This window comes from Pituophis catenifer, unplaced genomic scaffold, assembly GCF_029215685.1.
Source record: "Pituophis catenifer annectens isolate HBS135680 unplaced genomic scaffold, rPitCat1.0.hap2 SCAF_2, whole genome shotgun sequence".
Lineage (NCBI taxonomy): Eukaryota > Metazoa > Chordata > Lepidosauria > Squamata > Colubridae > Pituophis > Pituophis catenifer.
The window spans coordinates 220,806,298-220,825,470 of record NW_027256882.1 but is presented as its reverse complement, the minus strand read 5'-3'; the positions used below and the strand labels follow the sequence as shown (position 1 = coordinate 220,825,470).

At 36.5% G+C, this 19,173-nt stretch overlaps 1 protein-coding gene across 1 annotated transcript in view; it reads right to left on the bottom strand.

Annotated features, from left to right (window-relative positions):
* Nucleotides 1-19,173, bottom strand: part of MPDZ (multiple PDZ domain crumbs cell polarity complex component) — a 96,283-nt gene that overhangs the window by 61,615 nt on the left and 15,495 nt on the right. The window contains exons 8-17 of the mRNA XM_070935552.1: nucleotides 17,456-17,576; nucleotides 16,568-16,656; nucleotides 14,893-15,091; nucleotides 13,926-14,015; nucleotides 11,079-11,158; nucleotides 9,317-9,463; nucleotides 7,249-7,395; nucleotides 5,983-6,171; nucleotides 4,076-4,285; nucleotides 246-362 (exon numbers count right to left, since the gene is read on the bottom strand). Coding sequence (XP_070791653.1) covers nucleotides 246-362; nucleotides 4,076-4,285; nucleotides 5,983-6,171; nucleotides 7,249-7,395; nucleotides 9,317-9,463; nucleotides 11,079-11,158; nucleotides 13,926-14,015; nucleotides 14,893-15,091; nucleotides 16,568-16,656; nucleotides 17,456-17,576 — 1,389 coding nt within the window. The remainder of the gene's footprint in view (nucleotides 1-245; nucleotides 363-4,075; nucleotides 4,286-5,982; nucleotides 6,172-7,248; nucleotides 7,396-9,316; nucleotides 9,464-11,078; nucleotides 11,159-13,925; nucleotides 14,016-14,892; nucleotides 15,092-16,567; nucleotides 16,657-17,455; nucleotides 17,577-19,173) is intronic.

Genomic DNA, 19,173 nt, shown 5'->3' with positions numbered 1-19,173 from the left:
AATATTTAGAGAGTTTAATTTTGGCACACAGCATTGTCTTCTTATAAATACAATGTTTTGATATAGTTATGGATATTTTCATATATTAGCAAATAAACAACCAGTATGTAGATTCAAGGAAACCAAGCAAGAAGTCTTTTAAAATACCTGTTAACATGTCAACAGCAGGACTATTCCTGTATTGTTCTTTAACAAAATACCGTTCAAAATTAATACATAGAATAAAAGACTAACTATAGACTAACCAGAGCCAGCTCAGCATGGAAGAGGGCTGAATCGGTTAGCCCTTCCTCCTCAAAGGACTGGGCAGTGTAGAAAAAGGAATCTTCCTTAGCAGAAACATAGCCCTCTTCTGGTGAAAGCTGCAGAAAGAATGAAGCTCTTGAGTTGGATGATGGCCAGTGAACAGAACATGCCATGTAAGTAAATACTAAGAAATTTTAAATGAATATAAAGATCAGGAAAAAAGGTATCTAGAAATGATACTATAGCCCTCAAACCATGAAATGATTTATAAGGTTGAAAAAAGAAAAATGAGATGGCAATAATTAGGAATTTGAAATAGCCTTTAAGTATCACATGGTTATGTACCTAGGTGCTGATATTTGAAATGTTCTCCCAGACCAGATGATAAATTCTGTCTCTCTCCTTGTATTTCCACTGCCTGGTTTCCAATGCAGTTAAGCCTCACAACTAGGTTTAAGATTAAACTAGATTTAAGTCTTACCAAGTTTAAATTATACTTAGTTAGTAAACACAATGCGTAAGTTCCAGTGAAATCAGTAACATTTCTTGTGATAAACTTGTTTGGGGCAGATTGAAAATCATATTTATTTTTTAAAAAAATTACCTATCTCGCTTGTGAATTTCATAGTAAGTCACTGGGAGACAACAGCTTTCACAATCTTGTCATGAATATTGAACCCAATTTCAATATGAAGGATTTTAAGAAATTGTTCATTCCAATACAACTAAAATATATTCCTTATCAACATCATAATAAAACTACATTACCTAGATCCTTTTCTGTTGGGTTTGAGGTTGGATTATAGAATTGAGATAACACTGGCCATAATTGTTGATGGCCTCTGGTAAACTCAGAATATGGATTATGTATGCACCCAGGCCTTGACCCTTGATCAGAGACATTCAGTACCTCCTGAATCAGGTTTATGGGGGTTGGTAATGGGGGGGGGGGACGGGACACAGTGGCTTTCCTCCTTCCTCTAAGGCTGGTTCCAGTTAGAGTTGGTACAGAATAAAAATGCAACGAATGTTTTTTCTGCATTTTCTTTCTGCTTTTATTTAGCGTCTAAATGAAACATCTGAATAACTCAGAACATTTGTCCGTATAAGGTTAACCATCATTAATATGCTATAGATCAGTGGTCCCCAACCCCCGGTCCGCGGACCGGTGCCGGGCCGTGGAGTACCTGGCACCGGGCCGCGCAGCGGCCGGGGGACATAAACGCTGCAGCGCAAAGGCTCCTGGGCCGTGCGCAATGGGCCATGCGCAAAAGCTCCTGGGCCGTGCCCCCACCCCTGCGCGCGCTCAGCGGGCCGCGGCGATAAAAAGGTTGGGGACCACTGCTATAGATCTCTGCCCTACCCATCACTTGGATAACTTAACATTCCCCCAGTGACTGGTGTGCAATTTGGAGGACCTTTGGAGGTCCTGAAAAAAGAGCAGGTGGCAGCCACAGCCAGGAGGACCTTAGCACAAGTCTATCCATACGACCAGCTGAGCCCTTAGATCACGAGGCTATCACAGTTACACACGCCTTAATTATTTATTTGGATTACTGCAACAGGCTCTAAATGAGACTGCTCTTGAAGACCATTCAGAAGTGGTCACTGATCCAGAATGCAAGGGCACATGTGTCCAGGTACAATTTAATTTATCACCCATAAAGCTCTGGGTGACACAGGACCGGGATACCTATGAGTCTACTTGTTTCTGATAGTTTCTACCCATTCCACCAGACCTCAGGTTCCTTTTATCAAACTGAATGACCTGGTTGAACCCAGGACATCCGCTTTCTATGTCACAATGCCTGTCCTATGGAACAGCCTCCCCTCTGAGCCTGGAATGGTTCCATTGACCCTAGCCTTCTGGAAGGCCTTGAAAAGCTGGCTTTTCTCTCACACATTGGTGCCAGAACGTGAGATGAGCCCAACATATGTTCTATTATGCATGTTTTAAGATATGTTTTATGGTAAAAGAGAAAGAGAGAGAGAGAGAGAGAGAGAGAGAGAGAGAGAGAGAGAGAGAGAGAGAGAGAGAGAGAGAGACGGAAAGATTTGCTTGCAGCCTCAGTCACATCGTACTAGATTGTTTTTATTTTAGTTTAATTTACCCTGTTTCCCCCAAAATAAGACATCCCCTGATAATAATAATAATATTATTATTATTTTTATTTTTATTATTATTATTATTATTATTATTATTATTATTATTATTATTATATTATTTGATTTATATGCCGCCCTTCTCCAGAGACTCAGGGCGGCTTACAATGTGCTAAGCAATAGCCTTCATCCTTTTGTATATTTATACAAAGTCAGCTTATTGCCCCCACAACTGGGTCCTCAATAATAAGCCCAATCGGGCTTTTGAGCACATGGCAATAAGACCAAGCACTTATTTCAGGGTTCAAGAAAATATAAGGGTCTTATTTTCGAGGAAACACGGTAGTTTATATTTTCCATACAATGTTGTTAACTGATCAAGAGTCATTAGCTGAGATGACAGCGTTAACATATTCTTTAAATAAATAAATAATCGTCGCGCCTACAATAACTAATATATCCAGCAAGCAATAATTGTGAAAAATGGTCTGGCTGCATTTAATCATCAGAGAAACAGACCATCATAGAAATCTAAAATGATTTATACCCAAAATTAGAAAGAAACATTCCCTTCCTTTGGTGACAACCTTCAGTTCTTCTATCAAAGCAGCAATTCAATGGGTAACCCCAAAGCCCTGTGTGGCCACAGAATCATTTTTTGCAATCCTCAGAACCTCCTAAGTCCACTGCTGTTGGAACTTGATGGCAATGTTTCCAATTTCCAAATGAAAAATAGGGGCAAACTTTAGCAATACCTCTGAGTTTACATTAATAGTAAACAGTAAATAAAAAAAGACGCTCTCCCTCTAATTCATCCACAACCCTTAGTCCCAAGTGCACCTCAATGAGGCCCATTTATTTTGCGGCATTCAGTACTCTTCTGTATCACTAAGTGTAGCCCTTGCTTATCAAATGTTGCACACCTCTGTGCAAAGGTAGCACAGCACCAGAATTCAGCCAGAAAAAGGTGGATATACAAATGTCTTACTTTTCCAGAAAGTAGCCCTCAAACCAACAACCAAAATTACTACCTTGCTGATTCAAGGAATAAATGAAAACAATTACTCCCAAACTTTCAGTTCTGTTCACTATAGATTCCTGCCACTTAGGGACAGGAACTTTCCAGATTACATGTAGAAGGTTTCATAACATACATTTTTTTGCATGTATGCATTTATGTGAAATAAATCTGCAAAATTATTACTATATAGATACCAAAGTTGCTGAAGTATATACACAGTAAATAATTAATACATTCAATCTTTTTGTGTAAGTATTGTTTGCTTATGCTTTATGAAAATAAATCAAAACATTGTTGTTTGGGGTATTTTAAATATTCTTACCCTAGGTTTCTGGAAGCAAGATGTTTCTACCCTCAGTAACTAATTCCCAAACTAAAATTATTATTTTGGCTCCAAATAAGTTATTATTGAGTAACTGCGCTACTTTCATGAATCCCAAGCAAAGATATTTTTTGTAGAACAAAGTGATAGTGGGCTGGTTCACAGAGCTTTGTTACTCTCTTGATGACAAATGTATAAAATGAGAGATTTTGCAAAGGGCAATTTGCAGGGAGAAATCTAAAACAGCATTTTATTATCTCACAACAAATGTTAGTTCACTTTTAAGTATCAACAGTTATATAGCTAAAGTCCTACATCAGTAAATACCCCAGGAGTTTATTTGCATAATACAAAATCCCACTATATAAAACAAGAATTCTTACAGGCAATGGCTTGGCGACTCCTATTTTCACCATTCCCAAAGGTGCTCCTTTCAGGGCCTGTACAGCTTCCTCCAGGCTACCATTTTCCAAACTGATCTCATTGACAAACATAAGCCTGTCTCCTGGGAGGAGCCGGCCATCTTGCTCAGCAATGCCCCCAGGAACAAGAGAACGAATCACAATCACTGTATTTGCGGGATCCACTGGGTCCTTATTGAAGGAGAAAAGAGGGGAATGTGAGAAAAAAGGTTGAGATGTGTTTTTATTTACTTTGTATTTATTTATTTATTCATTCAATTTCTGCAGTGCCCAACTCACCAAGAGACTCTGGATGGCCTGCAATTTTAAAATTCAAAAAAATAATTAAAACACTTTAAAAGACATTAAAACAATAAAAATGTCCACCAAAATAAGTAAGTACAAACAGCAGCTGTGATGATTAATCTGCTAATAGTAAAGCCAAGTAACAAGGCCCTTCACACATTCCGAGCCCCAGGCCCGAGTACATAGCCAGGTTTTTAAAGCTTTGCAAAAGGCCCACAGGGTAGGGGCCATTTTAATGTTCGAGGGGAGAATATTCCATAAGTCAGGGGCTACAGCAAAAAAAAACCCCTTTCTTTTAGTTCCTGCTACTCAGCTCTCTTTGGTGAATAGGATCTGCAGCATGCCCAATTTATTGGATCTGATCAGAGATTTCAAACAATGGTATGGGGTTTTTTTCCCTGACCCTACTTGCTTATAGAAAGATTCAGTTATCAAGCCACTACCATGTTTCCGCGAAAATAAGACCATGTCTTATAATTTTTTGAACCCCAAAATTAGCCCTTGGCCTTATTTTGGGGAGGTCTTATTATTTTGGCGCACTTGGAGGAAACCAGAGGAAATGGCGGGGACCAGCTGCGCATGCGTTTAAATATTTTCGGGGACGGCTTATTTTTGGGAGGGTATTTTAGGGCATGCGCTCAAAAGCCCGACTGGGCTTATTATCAGGGGATGTCTTATTTTCAGGGAAACAGGGTACTTATAAAAAATTAAAACCTAATTATACATTATGTAATCTTGCAGAAAGACTGCAGAAAGCAACATTAAAACCAGATTCTAGAATATAAATAAATTCTTTGCATAGAGATGGAATTAGCAAATACATTTCAGAATCTGCTCCACATTTAAAATCTGCTCAAATTAGTGCAAAAGAGTCAAAAAGCTGGTAGTATTGCACTTTGAGACATGTCTTTTTTAAAAAACAAACTACACAAGTATCTACTAACTAATACTACTATTACTTCTATTACTTTCATTATAATAACTGCAATAATAATGAATCTTGCTTTGTGATAATGCTCAGCAGTCCCAATATTAATAGTTTATGTGTTTGTGTGTGTAATTATTAGATCCATGGAATAAGTACTACTGTAAGATCATGTCTCCTTAAATTTCAGTTTCTCCTTAAAGAGAAAGACTGAGAAAAAGAATGTTAATGAAGTGATTTCTTAGTCATACCATGCCTTTTCTCATCTAAGCTCAAAAACTATCCACAATGGAAGATGAGTATCTTGCAAAAGTATGAAGATATATAAAATAAGTTTGACAAGTTTATTTAATGATGTAATTCAGGCAGTGGTGGGATTCAAAAATTTTTACTACCGGTTCTGTGGGCATGGCCAGGGTGTGTGACAGGCAGCACTCGGCCTCCTGCACCCCCTCGGAGCAAAAACGGGCATGGGGGGGTGCGCTGCTCCCCCTGCGCCCCGTTTTGGGCCTAGGAGGCTTACCTGGGAGCCAAAATGGGGTGCGTGGGGACTCCTGGAAGGGGCGGGGTGGGAAGGGGCAGGGCCAGCCAGTAATTTAACTACTAGTTCACCCGAACCAACTGAATCCCACGACTGAATTCAGGGAGCCCCAATTACCTGATAATCCAATATGCTAAAGCCAAGACCTCTGCTGCCTTTCTCCAGCTCAATTTGTTGTATTTCTGTCTCCCACATTGCCAGAGGAGATCCTTGTACCTCTTCAGTATTCTGACTTATGTTAGCTATTTCCAGTTTAGCATCGTCTGTCTCTGAAGCAGCAAGGAGTCCACCAAGGTCTATATGAGACTGGAAAGTTAAATATGGTTATTTTTTTAAAATAAAGCTAAATGAAATTATAATTATATAATAATTAATAAATAAAGGTTATCAATGGAACTGGAATAAATGAGAACTGCTATTTAAAGTGTCTAAAATTTATCTATTTTTTAAATAAGCTTTTAATTAAAATTTTACAAAATACATAAAACACAAAGTAGTTGTGTTTTTAAGCAAAGCCAGATTTCCATAATGACCACATGATTCATTTAGCAATGGCATGGATGGAGGGAGGGAGGGAGGGAGGGAGGGAGGGAGAGAGGGAGGGAGGGAAGGAAGGAAGGAAGGAAGGAAGTAGAAAGAAGGAAAAAACAAAAAAGAGAAAAGTTCCAGTTTCCTTTTCAGCAAATATAAGCATATTTATAAAATTCTCTTATGATTACAAAATTCTCTGATTACAAATAAAAACCTTAGCTTTTTCTATATCTATATTTTTCTAATCATCAAAAACACCATAAATCATAAGTACATTTTTTATATTTCATGCAAAAGTCTATAACAGATTTCCACTCAACTGTAAATGTGAATAATTTTTTTCCTTAAAGAGGTTAATTTAATAATCTCTATAAATTCCATCATCTAAAAGTCTAAACTTTATGTAGATGTCTAATCATATATGAAATGCTTAAATGACCATAACTTGACCAAAGCTTCATAAAAAATCTAAAAAAGGTTTTTAAACTAGGTTTCCTCGATCCAATTCTAGCCATCTGATCAAATTGTCTTAGCTGAATTTTTTTTTATTTATCGTACTACCATATTCAATATTTATTTAGTTGTTTAATTTATATAGCCAGCAGTCTCACAAACAAGAGACTCTGGGTAGCCTCCAACAAAACTAAACCAATAAATATCTAAAATCATTCACAACCATTAAAGCATTAAAAAACAATAAAACAGATAAAAGAAAATTAATAAATGAAGGAATATTTAATAGTAATGGAGCCATTTCAGGAGTTCAAACCTTTTCTTTGAATTCTCTACTGCAAGGAAGAATAGTGGCCTCTCGGTTTCTTCCCCAGGGTATAAATCTTTATGTTGAATTACCTGCTCTAACATATGAGTCTCATCCAATGCTGCCTCAGTAACAGGTGGAACCGCACGACAACACACCATTCTTACATTGATAGGAAGCTCTTTTAAAATATTTACAACATCCTTGTGATTCTCTCCAAGCAAAGATTGTCCATTTACCTGCCAATGAAAATAAGGATATTTACAGAAATAAGGAAAAGACAGAAAGAGAGAAAGAAATACATATATTTTCAGATTGGACATAGGAGACTAAAGTATCATATTTTTTAAAAAAGATTGTTGTTGTTAGTTGCGAAGTCGTGTCCGACCCATCGTGACCCCATGGACAATGTTCCTCTAGGCCTTCCTGTTCTCTACCATCCTCTGGAGTCCATTTAAGCTCACGCCGACTGCTTCAGTGACTCCATCCAGCCACTTCATTCTCTACTGTCCCCTTCTTCTTTTGCCCTCAATCTTTCCCAGCATTAGGCTCTTCTCCAGTGAGTCCTTCCTTCTCATTAGGTGGCCAAAGTATTTGAGTTTCATCTTCAGGATCTGGCCTTCTAAAGAGCAGTCAGGGTTGATCTCCTCTAGGACTGACCGGTTTGATCGCCTTGCAGTCCAAGGGACTCACAGGAGTCTTCTCCAGCACCAGAGTTCAAAGGCCTCAATTCTTTGGCACTCAGCCTTTCTTATGGTCCAACTTTCATAGCCATACATTGCAATTGGGAAAACCATACGCACTTTTGTTGGCAGGGTGATGTCTCTGCTTTTTAGTATGCTATCTAGATTTGCCACAGTTTTCCTCCCCAGGAACAAGTGTCTTTTAATTTCTTGGTTGCAGTCCCCATCAAGTTTGCGAACTTCTGACAAGCAGAAGGGAGTATTTATATAATCACTACCTTAGAACATACTAGCATATTGTGAATTTATACAGGCTATACACAGGTAGTCCTCAATTTACGGCCACCACTGAGCCCAAAATTTATGTTGCTAATGACAAATTTGATAAGTGAGTTTTGCCCCATTTTAGGACTTTTCTCATCACATTTGTTAAGTGAATCACTGCAGTTCTTCAATTACCAGTAACCTGGTTGTTAAGTGAATCTGGTTTCCCTATTGATTTTGCTAGTCAGAAGGTTGTAAAGAAGATCACATGGCCCGGGGACACTGCAACCATCATAAATGTGAGCCAGTTTTCAAGTATCTGAATGTAAAGAGCCTTGGTAGTACAGTGGTCTAAAGCACCCTGTTATTAAGAACAGCTGCCTGCAATTACTGCAGGTTCGAATCTCGCCAAGGTTCAAGGTTGACTCAGCCTTCCATCCTTTCTAAGGTAGGTAAATTGAGGACCCAGTTGTGGGGGCAATAAGCTGACTTTGTATAAAAATATACAAAAGAATGAAGGCTATTGCTTAACACATTGTAAGCCGCCCTGAGTCTCCGGAGAAGGGCGGCATATAAATCAAATTAAAAAAAAAAAAATCATGTGACCATGGGGATACCGCAAAGGTCATAAGTGTGAAAAATGGTCATGTCACTTTTTTCAGTGCCATTGTAACTTCGAACTGTCACTAAATGAAGTCAAGGACTACCTGTATTTCTTTCACAAGTACATGAATACAGGTAATCTTTGCCCTACAACAATTTCTTCATTCGATGTTTCACTGGCACTGAAAAAAACTGACTTATGACTAGTTCTCGCATTTACAACTGTTGCAGCATCCCCAAGGTCACATGATCAAAATTTGGGAGGTTGGCAATCGGGAATGTAATTATGACAGCTGCATATGTCCTGGGGTCATATGATTACCATTTGCAACCTTCCCAGCTGGCTTCCATCAAATAGAGTCAATGGAGGAAGCCGGATTCAGTTAACAACCACATGATTGGCTTAACAACTGTATTGGTTCACTTAACAACCACACCAACATTGGCCACAACTCACTAACCGTCCTGCTTATCAATGGAAATTCTGCTCTCAATTATTGTTGTAAGTCAAGGACTACCTGTACTCTTTGCTAAGAAAATATTAAAAGTGAAAAAAATCCCTCAGTATATCTTTTAAGAGAGCAGAAGAATAAGAAAGATTAATTCATACTTCTAGTAATTCATCTCCACTGTACAATCTGCCACATCGTCCAACAGGCCCTTCAGGCAAAACAGATCGAATAAAATGATGTCCCACTGTAGCTTCTAAGCTAATCCCCAGTCCGCTGCTTTCACTAAACTTGTTCACATCCGCCACCTAGAAAGAAGAAGAATACAATCTTCATAACACCAAGAAATCAGAGGCTTAGAAAATTGCACCGAGATCCTATACAAAGGACCAGTAAATGTAAAAGCTGTTTTGCTACAAATGCTCTCCTTAAGCTACAGCTCATTTCTTTCAAACAACATCCATGTTCATTGATTTCTCACATCAAAACAAGATGGAATCACAATGTGAGCTGAAAAGGAGCATCCAGCTGTAACATCCTTTTTCTCATTTGCAAAGGGTAACAGATGCTGGTAGCTACAGCTGTCCCAGAGTCTCACAAATGAAGGGAACAAATAAAACTATCAAAGGTTCCACACTTCTCATTACACCATCTTTTGTGGCCGCCATGGAACAATAGTTAGCAAATACAGTATTCGGAAACAGAAATGTTTCCAGTTTGAAGAAAAAGAACTGGATTCCATATCTGGCAATCCTTGTTGTTTCTGAAACAAGTCAAGCGTTAACAGGACATGCACCTGGCAACATAATTATCTATGGTTTACTAATCCCCAGGTGGGGAACAGTCAAAGAACAGGAACTGCATCTATGACCCTGCTGCAGAATTCTATTCAAAAGTTCCACATCCTTGTAACATCCCTTGGACTACTGCACACAAAAGTAGTTGCTTATACGTTCTAAAATGTGTTAAAGGAAGACTGGCTAGATTCTCAATGAGAAGTAAAGTGTCAGCTAGGAAAACAGTTTTTATTACATAAAAACTAAACACATTTTAAGGCTTGTAGGCCAAAGGGCTACCAAGATCCCTCACATAATCCTTACTTTAAAAGAATAAAAGTGTCAATTAGCAATCAATTTAAAAACAAATAATGAAAATAGAGGATCAGCAATCATTATCATAAATCATAGGAGGGAAGAAAAACTAAAAGGAAAAAATGCAAATGATCTGTTAAAATGCCAGTAAAAGTGGGGCAAACTGGGTTCCTTTAAAAAAAAATCTCTGTAAGCGATACTAACAGACCATCCAGCAATGAACTAGGGGTCAACAGCAGCAATACAAGAAAATATAGGCCCTAATTGTTAAATTTTGCATTACTTACCTGAAAGCAGGCCAACATTAAAATTAGTGGCATTTATTACTGGTAGATGAATGTCAGATTAAAAGAGGGAAGTCTTTTATTCCAAATATCAGCTATGTGCAAGAAATCTTATGAAGCAAGGATTATGCTAAATGTTGTATGTTGGAAGTGGGTAGATTTCCTAACAAGCAACATTGTTTTGCTTTCCAAATGTAGATTTCAGAATTCAACTGTAGCTCTGCCCACATTGAGAGAGGTCATCATGCAAAAATGCTACCCCAAGAAATGAAACTATGCACTGTTGACAACAAGGAGAATCAAAATATAAAATGGACTCCAAAAGTTACTAAACAAATGCTGCCAATACTTATCGACTGAATTAATGAAAACTCCCCAGGAAGCAATATTTATAAACTGTTTGATCAAATTTAGGATTCGTTTTCTGACTGCCTAAGATTACATAAAAGTTTTGTTTTACCACATTTTTAGGTTTTAAAAAACAATGTCGCTCCCAAGGAAGAGCAAAGTGTTTATTCTTTTAATAAGAAAGCAATGAGTCGACCTACCACAACTTCATAATTTTTCCCCAAAATCTTCTGCCATTTGTTCAGCAATATTTCTTCTTCTAGGGATGTTAGCTGAATATCTGTAAGATGTGACAATTATCCTAAGCATAACTATGACATTCTTATCTCTAGGTAGAAAATGAATTGCATTAGAATTTGTAAACATGCATCTGATTTATATAAAATGAAAAAGAAAATACTTTTCAATACTACGTATCTAAAAAAGGAAAAGGGGGGAAAAGGAATTATAACTTAAATTTTGGTTTTTAAAATCCTTTGAAAGTTAGCTGAATTCATTTGGATTAAGTCACAAAAATAACAGTTCATTTTTAAATTGCTTTTTCTAACCAATTTTGTACCATATATACCTTAATAAACTTTTAGCGTTATCCAGTTCTATTTGAAATTAAATCAGCATGAGACTCAATCCTTCAGTATTACCTTGGCTATTCAATTTAGGCTTGCATTACTCAAGAACTTCCTTTTATCTCTCTTCCATAGAATCCCAATTGTGCTAGTCTAGCTTCCTGAATAACTGGATTTCTGTCTGGCTACAGTCCGCTGCACCGTTTCCTTTCTGTGAATGCAGAAATTACAGGCATGTTCTTCTTTTCTGACCCAACTCTTCTCTGAAAGGTTCATTCTGGTTATTCATTACTATCTTATACCCCTGCACTCTACAAATGTAGGCAAAACAAGTTTGCGTGATTGAAACATTAACAAATAAAAATAAGAACTAAAATTCAAAGGATAAAGCAGAAAGCGCTGCTAAGCTTATGGGTGATTGTTTTCCAATTCTGAAGAATAATTAAAAGTCTTTGTTTTTACTTATAAAACTATGGCTATCATTTCATAGTTCTCTTCAACAGGAGTACACTAGTAAATAACATTATGTATTCAGGTTTATTAAAATCAGTTCCCAAAATTGTTCAGCATACAATATTCCTTTCATATTTATTCAGAGGTTAAGTTAAAGTTAAAAGAAACTTATTCTCAGGTTGGAACATTTAGCACTGTAATGATTTTGATATTACTTTGCTTATATCTTGAGTTACATATACAAATAAATATATTATTTAATATTTAAGCACTCAAGAAATATTCTCTATATTTAAGATTTTTCTTTTTGAAACTATGACCTCATTTTCAAAGGCTCCTACCGAAACATGGTCTCTAGAGGGCAGTGGAAGAATACACTTCCTGGAATCATTTAACAATTTGTATATTTATTTAAAAATAGGAAAAAGAAACATATTGTGAGTGTAATAATTTATCATTTTAAATCTGATCTAGTTTATCTCTTACTACGGTAACTGGAGCTTGTCAGATATGTAGTGACCCACCAAGCACTTACAATATCCTCAAACACTCACATGCTTAAAAATGTGAAGTAGGTGGAAACATGAAATTCACAGAATCTGAATAATCTCTCTTTAGCATGGCTTGATGAGCTACAATCAGCTATGTATATCACAAATTATACTTATTTAAAAATAAGATATAAACAAATGTGATCAATCACAGATATAAGAATTGTGTGTATACATGGCTAACTTCAGTTATGAATTCTGCTTTATGCTACACCTACATTTTCTAATATATTAAAACTGCTGTTCGCCCAGTATTATCCTTAAGGTTTTTCACTGTAAATAAACAATCATGAAATATCTTCAGCGGTATGTTTTGTTATCTAATGATAATTTACTTTTAACATCCTCATTAATAAGTACTCTTTTCAGCTGATGCCATTTAGTATGCTGAAAATTAAGCTTCATAATTTTAACACTTGATATATGAAGCTGGATGCCTTCAGGAAATCAACTTTGTGTACATTTATGTACATTGTCCATAGAATTTTAACTAGACAAACTCAAATAACTATTTTATAGCCTTTTCTTTGAATCTTTTAACTTCTAAATACTTTATCCACAGGTTTTGATAAGATACTTAGAAGTTAAAAGATTCAAAGGAAAGGCTATACAAATAATCATTCATTCATTCATTCATTCATTCAATCATTCATTCATTCATTCATTTATTAAATTTTTATACCGACCCCTCTCCCGAAGGACTCGGGGCGGTGAACAGCCAAAATTAAAAAAACATACAATATAAACATTAAAATACTATAAAAACAAAATTAAATTTATCATTGGCTTCCCCCAATTTAAAACCCCTTACCCATAAAATTCACCAATTAAAAGATTTTTAACCCAGCCTGGCTTGCTGAAATAAAAAAGTCTTCAGAGTCCGGCGGAAGGTACGGAGGTCCGGGATCAGTCGTATCCCTGGGGGTAGCTCATTCCAGAGGGCGGGTGCCCCCACAGAGAAGGCTCTTCCCCAGGGGGTCACCAGCTGACATTGCCTGACCAATGGCACCCTGAGGAGGCCCTCTCTGTGGGAGCGTATTGGCCGGTGGCAGGTTATCGGTGGCAGAAGGTGGTCTCGTAAATAACCGGGCCCTAAGCCATGAAGCGCTTTGAAGATGAGAACCAATACCTTGAAGCGCACCCGGAAGACCACTGGAAGCCAATGCAGCTTGCGCAGGAGAGGTGTCATGTGGGAGCGCCATGTCGCCCCCATAATTACCCGCGCAGTAGCATTCTGCACCAGTTGGAGCCTCCGACTGTGTTTACTTAGCTAAAATTCTGTGGACAATGTACATAAATGCAACTAAACAGAGCTGCATCATTACATTATTCTTCGAAGATGGATTTGTCTATGACATCTCAAATATACATTTTCGGAACCCAAAAGGAACTTTTACCATGCTACCATGCCAAGCAAGCAAAGGCAAAAACTAGGGAGGGCAAGCATATTTATAAAGGGGAAAACATTATTTATAACCTGTTTGTTGTATATTAGTATCTTCTTCAAAATGAATCTCACTGGGGCTGCATGACATTAATGGAGAATCCTGCTCTCTTTTGCAGCTTTCTGTGGAAAAAAAAATATGCCAATTTCTGTGATAATACAGTTAAACCCCTTTCCTGTTTCACTATTGTTAAGGTCTCCTATTTTTTTACCAGATTAAATTAAGTCTGGTGTAGCAGTTAAGGCTCCATGCTAGAAAGCGGAGACTGTAAGAGTTAGCCATGAAAGCCAGTGTGGTGACTTTGGGCCAACCTACTTCACAAGGTGATTGTTATTGTGGGGAAAATAGGAGGAAGAAGATGTGTTGGATAAGTTTTCCACCTTTGATTATTTGGATATTAATATAAATAAGTAATTAAGTACATACATACATACATACATACATACATACATACATACGTGGCTAGTGTAGATATGCGTAAGCAAAACACTAAAAATAAAATAAAAACTGGTAACAGCAAAAAGGCCACAATCTTCTATATTATCTGAAAGGGGGAAATATGGTTAATCCAAATGGGGAAAATCTGACTGATGTCACATACATGGGTGATTCTATGGAAACCTGAATTGGGAAAGTTGAATCACAGATTTTAGGGGTCAAAATAGAGAGAAATAATGAGCACCATGGCATTAATTCCCTAAGGCTTAAATTCTTTCATTCACTTTCATTTTGTTTTGGTTTTTGTATTTTAATTTTTTTTTTTAGTTCTACCATAAAACATAAATCACAGAAACAATATTATTTGAAGATTATTTATTTGTTATTCATGAAAGAAAAAATCCACAAGACTTTTTTGTTTCTCCTTTTGAGTATGCTTTTTCTTTCTCCAACTGAGACTAAAAAGTGGATTGCAAGAATGACTTTAAGCCACTTTGGTTTAGCCTCTGAAGAACAGAAAATAAAATTCAAGAAACGTGAAGCAAAGATAATCTTAATTGCCTGTGTTTGTGCCAATATCCATTGTTTGGAAAATTGAATCCTTTTCAACAGCATCACTGAAGTCATCATGAGACTGAGTGTGATTTTCCTGTTTCAGGCCTCCTCTTCGGACCAAAGTCAGATAGACTGTTTGCCCAGTATGTCGCAAAACCTCCACTGCTTGCTGGTTGGTAAAACCTTGAAGATTGGTTCCATCCACCTATGGATTAAACATGAGGGTGACGGTTCATTCTCCATGCTTGTGGATTGGTTTCTGAATGTTTTGTTACCAGGCTAGGTAACATCTTCAGCAGAGTTTAAGGGATGTCAGTGTCAGTGTTCTTCTGTTTGTAAGGTGTGGGTGTGGGTCTTGTGATAGGCCAGATGTGGGTGTGTCAAGTGAGGGCCTTAGGATGGCCAGGTGTGGCTATGTCAAGTGAGAGTCTTGGGATGGGTCTTGTCAGCATCATCCTACACCCAAGCTACAGATATTCGCCACTATTGCAAACATATGTTCATTTCTTACCAGTCATTGTACATCTGTCAAGACTGGAAAAACTGTTTTATTACAAATTAGGCAAATCACATTTGCCAAATGTCTGCTGAAATTTGGTTTGGGGTTTGTTACTATCTTCAGCATAAGAATCCTATCTAAAGGTAGACAGCATAGAGTTTGAAGAGAATGTCTGAAAACTGTGCGAAGGAGCTTTATAAATTTAAGGTAACTTAAAATAATGCATGCAAAAATTTTAAAAAATTTTTCCTCTATACAGATAGTCCCCTGCTTACAACGACAATTGGGACCAGAATATCCATTGTTAAACAAGGCGGTTAAGTGAGTTGCACATTGATTATGTAAATGTGAGAAAGATACGAAGGTTGTAAGTTTAAGGACCACTTGTAACTCACTTATTACAAACGCTAAACATATGGTTCTAAGTTGAGAACTACCTGCGTAGGCTGATGGGAATTGGGCAGGAAAGTTTACTGTTATTTTTGCTGTTCACCTGTAAGATGGTTTAAGAATCAATTTACAAGCAACACTATCAATATAGAATCTACAGGTAAATAATTATTTATGTTCCTCAGCTGTGGGAAGTAGGTCATTGATCTTATCTCTGCTTTCATCAGAAACTAAGTCAAAGAACATCTCTTCTAACCCCAAGACTTACATTTTCTCAAAGACCTCTGAAAGAATCCTCCACATTTTTCTCACATCCAGGATCTCATTTAGATTTTAGATTTAGAATGTAGTAGCAAAATGGCCTTTTCTTTATGACAGTCTAATTACTACTAACCCTCAGAGACAAAATAAATAAGTATATAAAACAAAGTGCTTGGTTGTGGGGGGGGGATTGCCCACCTCTGTTTTATAACCTTAATAATTTTATCTTTAATATTTTCCATTCGTTTTACCTATTATTAATATGGTACCCTTAAGTTAAGCAGTCTGTAATTTCCTGAAATAATTTTTAAAGAGTTAGGCATTACGTTTCACAGTTTGTGATCTTTCTGCACAAAAACCAGACTTAGTAATTTTTTGGCGGGTGTCAATTGAGATCAGAGATCTCACCTGTGAGATCTTTTAAGAACTCTGGGACAGTCCTCATGAGTTGTTTGCTTTTAATCCATCAAGCATAAAAACTAAATAATAGAAGGAAAAAAGGGATAACAGAACTCCTCCAAGGTTACTTACAGCAATAATTTGATCTCCAATATGGATTCTACCATCATGCTCAACTGCACTGTCTTTTGTGATACTTTTTACAAAAATACCAGAAGGTTCTGTGATTTAAAAATAAAATTGAAGTAATTAAAGGTATGTCTGAGTCATGTATTTGTAAAGCTGTTATGACTTGAATCCATAAACTTAAACACAGCCTATCAAGATCTGACTACAAATGGTTTTTATGACTTCTAAGTATTTAAGCAGAAATATTACAACATAGTATCACTGAAGTTATCATGCTCTAACCCAGAGGTGGGGAACTATGTTCCTTTTATGGCTTGTGGACTTCAACTCCCCGAACTCCTGAGCCAGGCTGGCTCAAGAATTCTGGGATTTGAAGTCCACAAATTATAAAGGAGCCATAGTTCCCCACTTCTGCTCTAACCCAATGTATTCACTCAAAGAGATAAACTTACATTTTAACATACATATTTAAGCCAATTGCTGCTAGATCTTAAACTGACGCGTGTATTTTTATTTCAATTATAGTGCAAATACCTATGCTATAAATATACTAAGCCTGAGACCTCTAATTAAAATAGAAGTTTGACTTCCCAAATGAAGCACATTTAAACAATTCTAACATCAAGTTCTGAATCTAGTGAAAGAAAATATGTTGCATTCAATGAATGCCTTTAATTATTTCAAACTATTCCAGACTACAAATCTATTGCAAAATAAAATCCATATTTTGAAATGAAATCCATATATAACATTTTTCTTGCAAAGCAGTTATTCTATGTATTGTGTATGGTACTTTAAAACATCTGGACTGACTCAACCAAAAAGCTAATAAATGGACTTTGGAGTTAGGAAAAAAATAATTTTTTTGAGCAGAATTCATTTTAAACATACCTGATATTTTATCCCCAATGTAGCCAGCAATTGTTATTCCTAACCCTTGAGAATTTTTTGTAAGCTCCACATCAAATGTGTTCCCATCTTCAACACTCTCAATTTGTGTATCTTCCAATTTCTTAAGGGAAAAGACATGTAGTTATTCTTCATGACAGAAGTTCTTACAGGAAACAAAAATAATTATTCTATTTCTCACCTAAGCCCTAATATTTCAGCACTTAATTCTAAACATAACACAGAGTACTTCTTGCCAGAATGTGACTCAGATATTAGTTTCATAACTCTCCAATATAATTAGTGAACCTTTAATAGCATTAACATTATTTGCTATGGTAAGAGTTCCTCAATGGATTTTTCTTAAATGCTTTTCTATGTAATTCTGGATCATGTTTGGAATGTTAGGGCTGTGGCTTTGTGATTTTTGAGGTTTGCAGATACTTTATGCTCTACAGAAATCATTTCTAGAAAATAAAACAAAGATCAAAATTTTAAAAAATGGAAAATTATCCAATTATGCACATTTATATACATACACACATACACACACAGAGTATGGAAGTAAGATTTAAAATATTGAAATATCAATTCAAACACTATTTTTTTTAATTGTTTTTATATTATGGAGATATATAATCACTAATATAATCAGAAAAGAGTAGCTCAAAGTGAGGAATGGGGAAATCGATGATGCTGTACTTTTTTCTTAAAATAACTCCAAGCTATAGATGTATGATATTGTGAGTTGTAATTCCACAACTCTGTAAGGATATAAGCTGCGTACTTTTGTTTAAGCAAAACCTTAAAATGGGTAAAAGACAGTAAAATATTCGATTTCATCTACTAAATATAGGTAGTCCTCGACTTTCATTTAGTGACTTTTCGAAGTTACAACAGTAGTGAAAAAAAAGTGATTTATGATCATTTTTCAACACTTATGACAGCAGCATCCACATGATCATATGATTTACATTTGGATGCTTGGCAACTGATTCATATTTATGACTGTTGCAGTGTCCCGAGGTCACGTGATCATCTTTTGCGACCTTCTGACAAGCCAAGTCAATGGGGAAGCCAGATTCACTTAACAACCGTGTGACTAATTTAACAATTGCAGTGATTCGCTTAACAAATGTGGCAAAGAAAAGTCGTAAAATGGGTCAAAACTCACTTAACAAATTTCTTACTTAGCAACATAAATTCTGGGCTCAATTGTGGTTGTAAGTTGAGGACTACTGTATAGCAATTCAGGAAAGAAAAGTATCTATTCAAACTAAAAGATAGTTTCCAGGAAAGGCATAGCTAATTGGAAGGAATGATTCAATTATTCAAATCCATTCCTCCTGAAGACTACATTGAAAAAGCTGTAAAATGAAAACAATGGGGTATAAATTATGCTTCTGACAGAAAGACATGAACACCTATTTCTGCAGAAATATAATTTTTACCTTATGTCCTTTTTCTTCGCTCTGTCACTCAAGCATTTCATTCTGTTGAATATAATCCAGTTATCTGAAGCTTCCTGCCGAATTGTATTTACATTCTTAAGACACTAAAACTTGCTTCAGTTGCCACTGACATATGTAGGCACTTGCACCTTCTGATCTGTGTTTGCACACACCAACTCCCTATTCTATCTTTTATTTTGTACATTATCAGCCACATTCATCCTTGCCATCGTTTCAAAAGGTTAAAGGAAAAGTGTCACTGGTGAGATG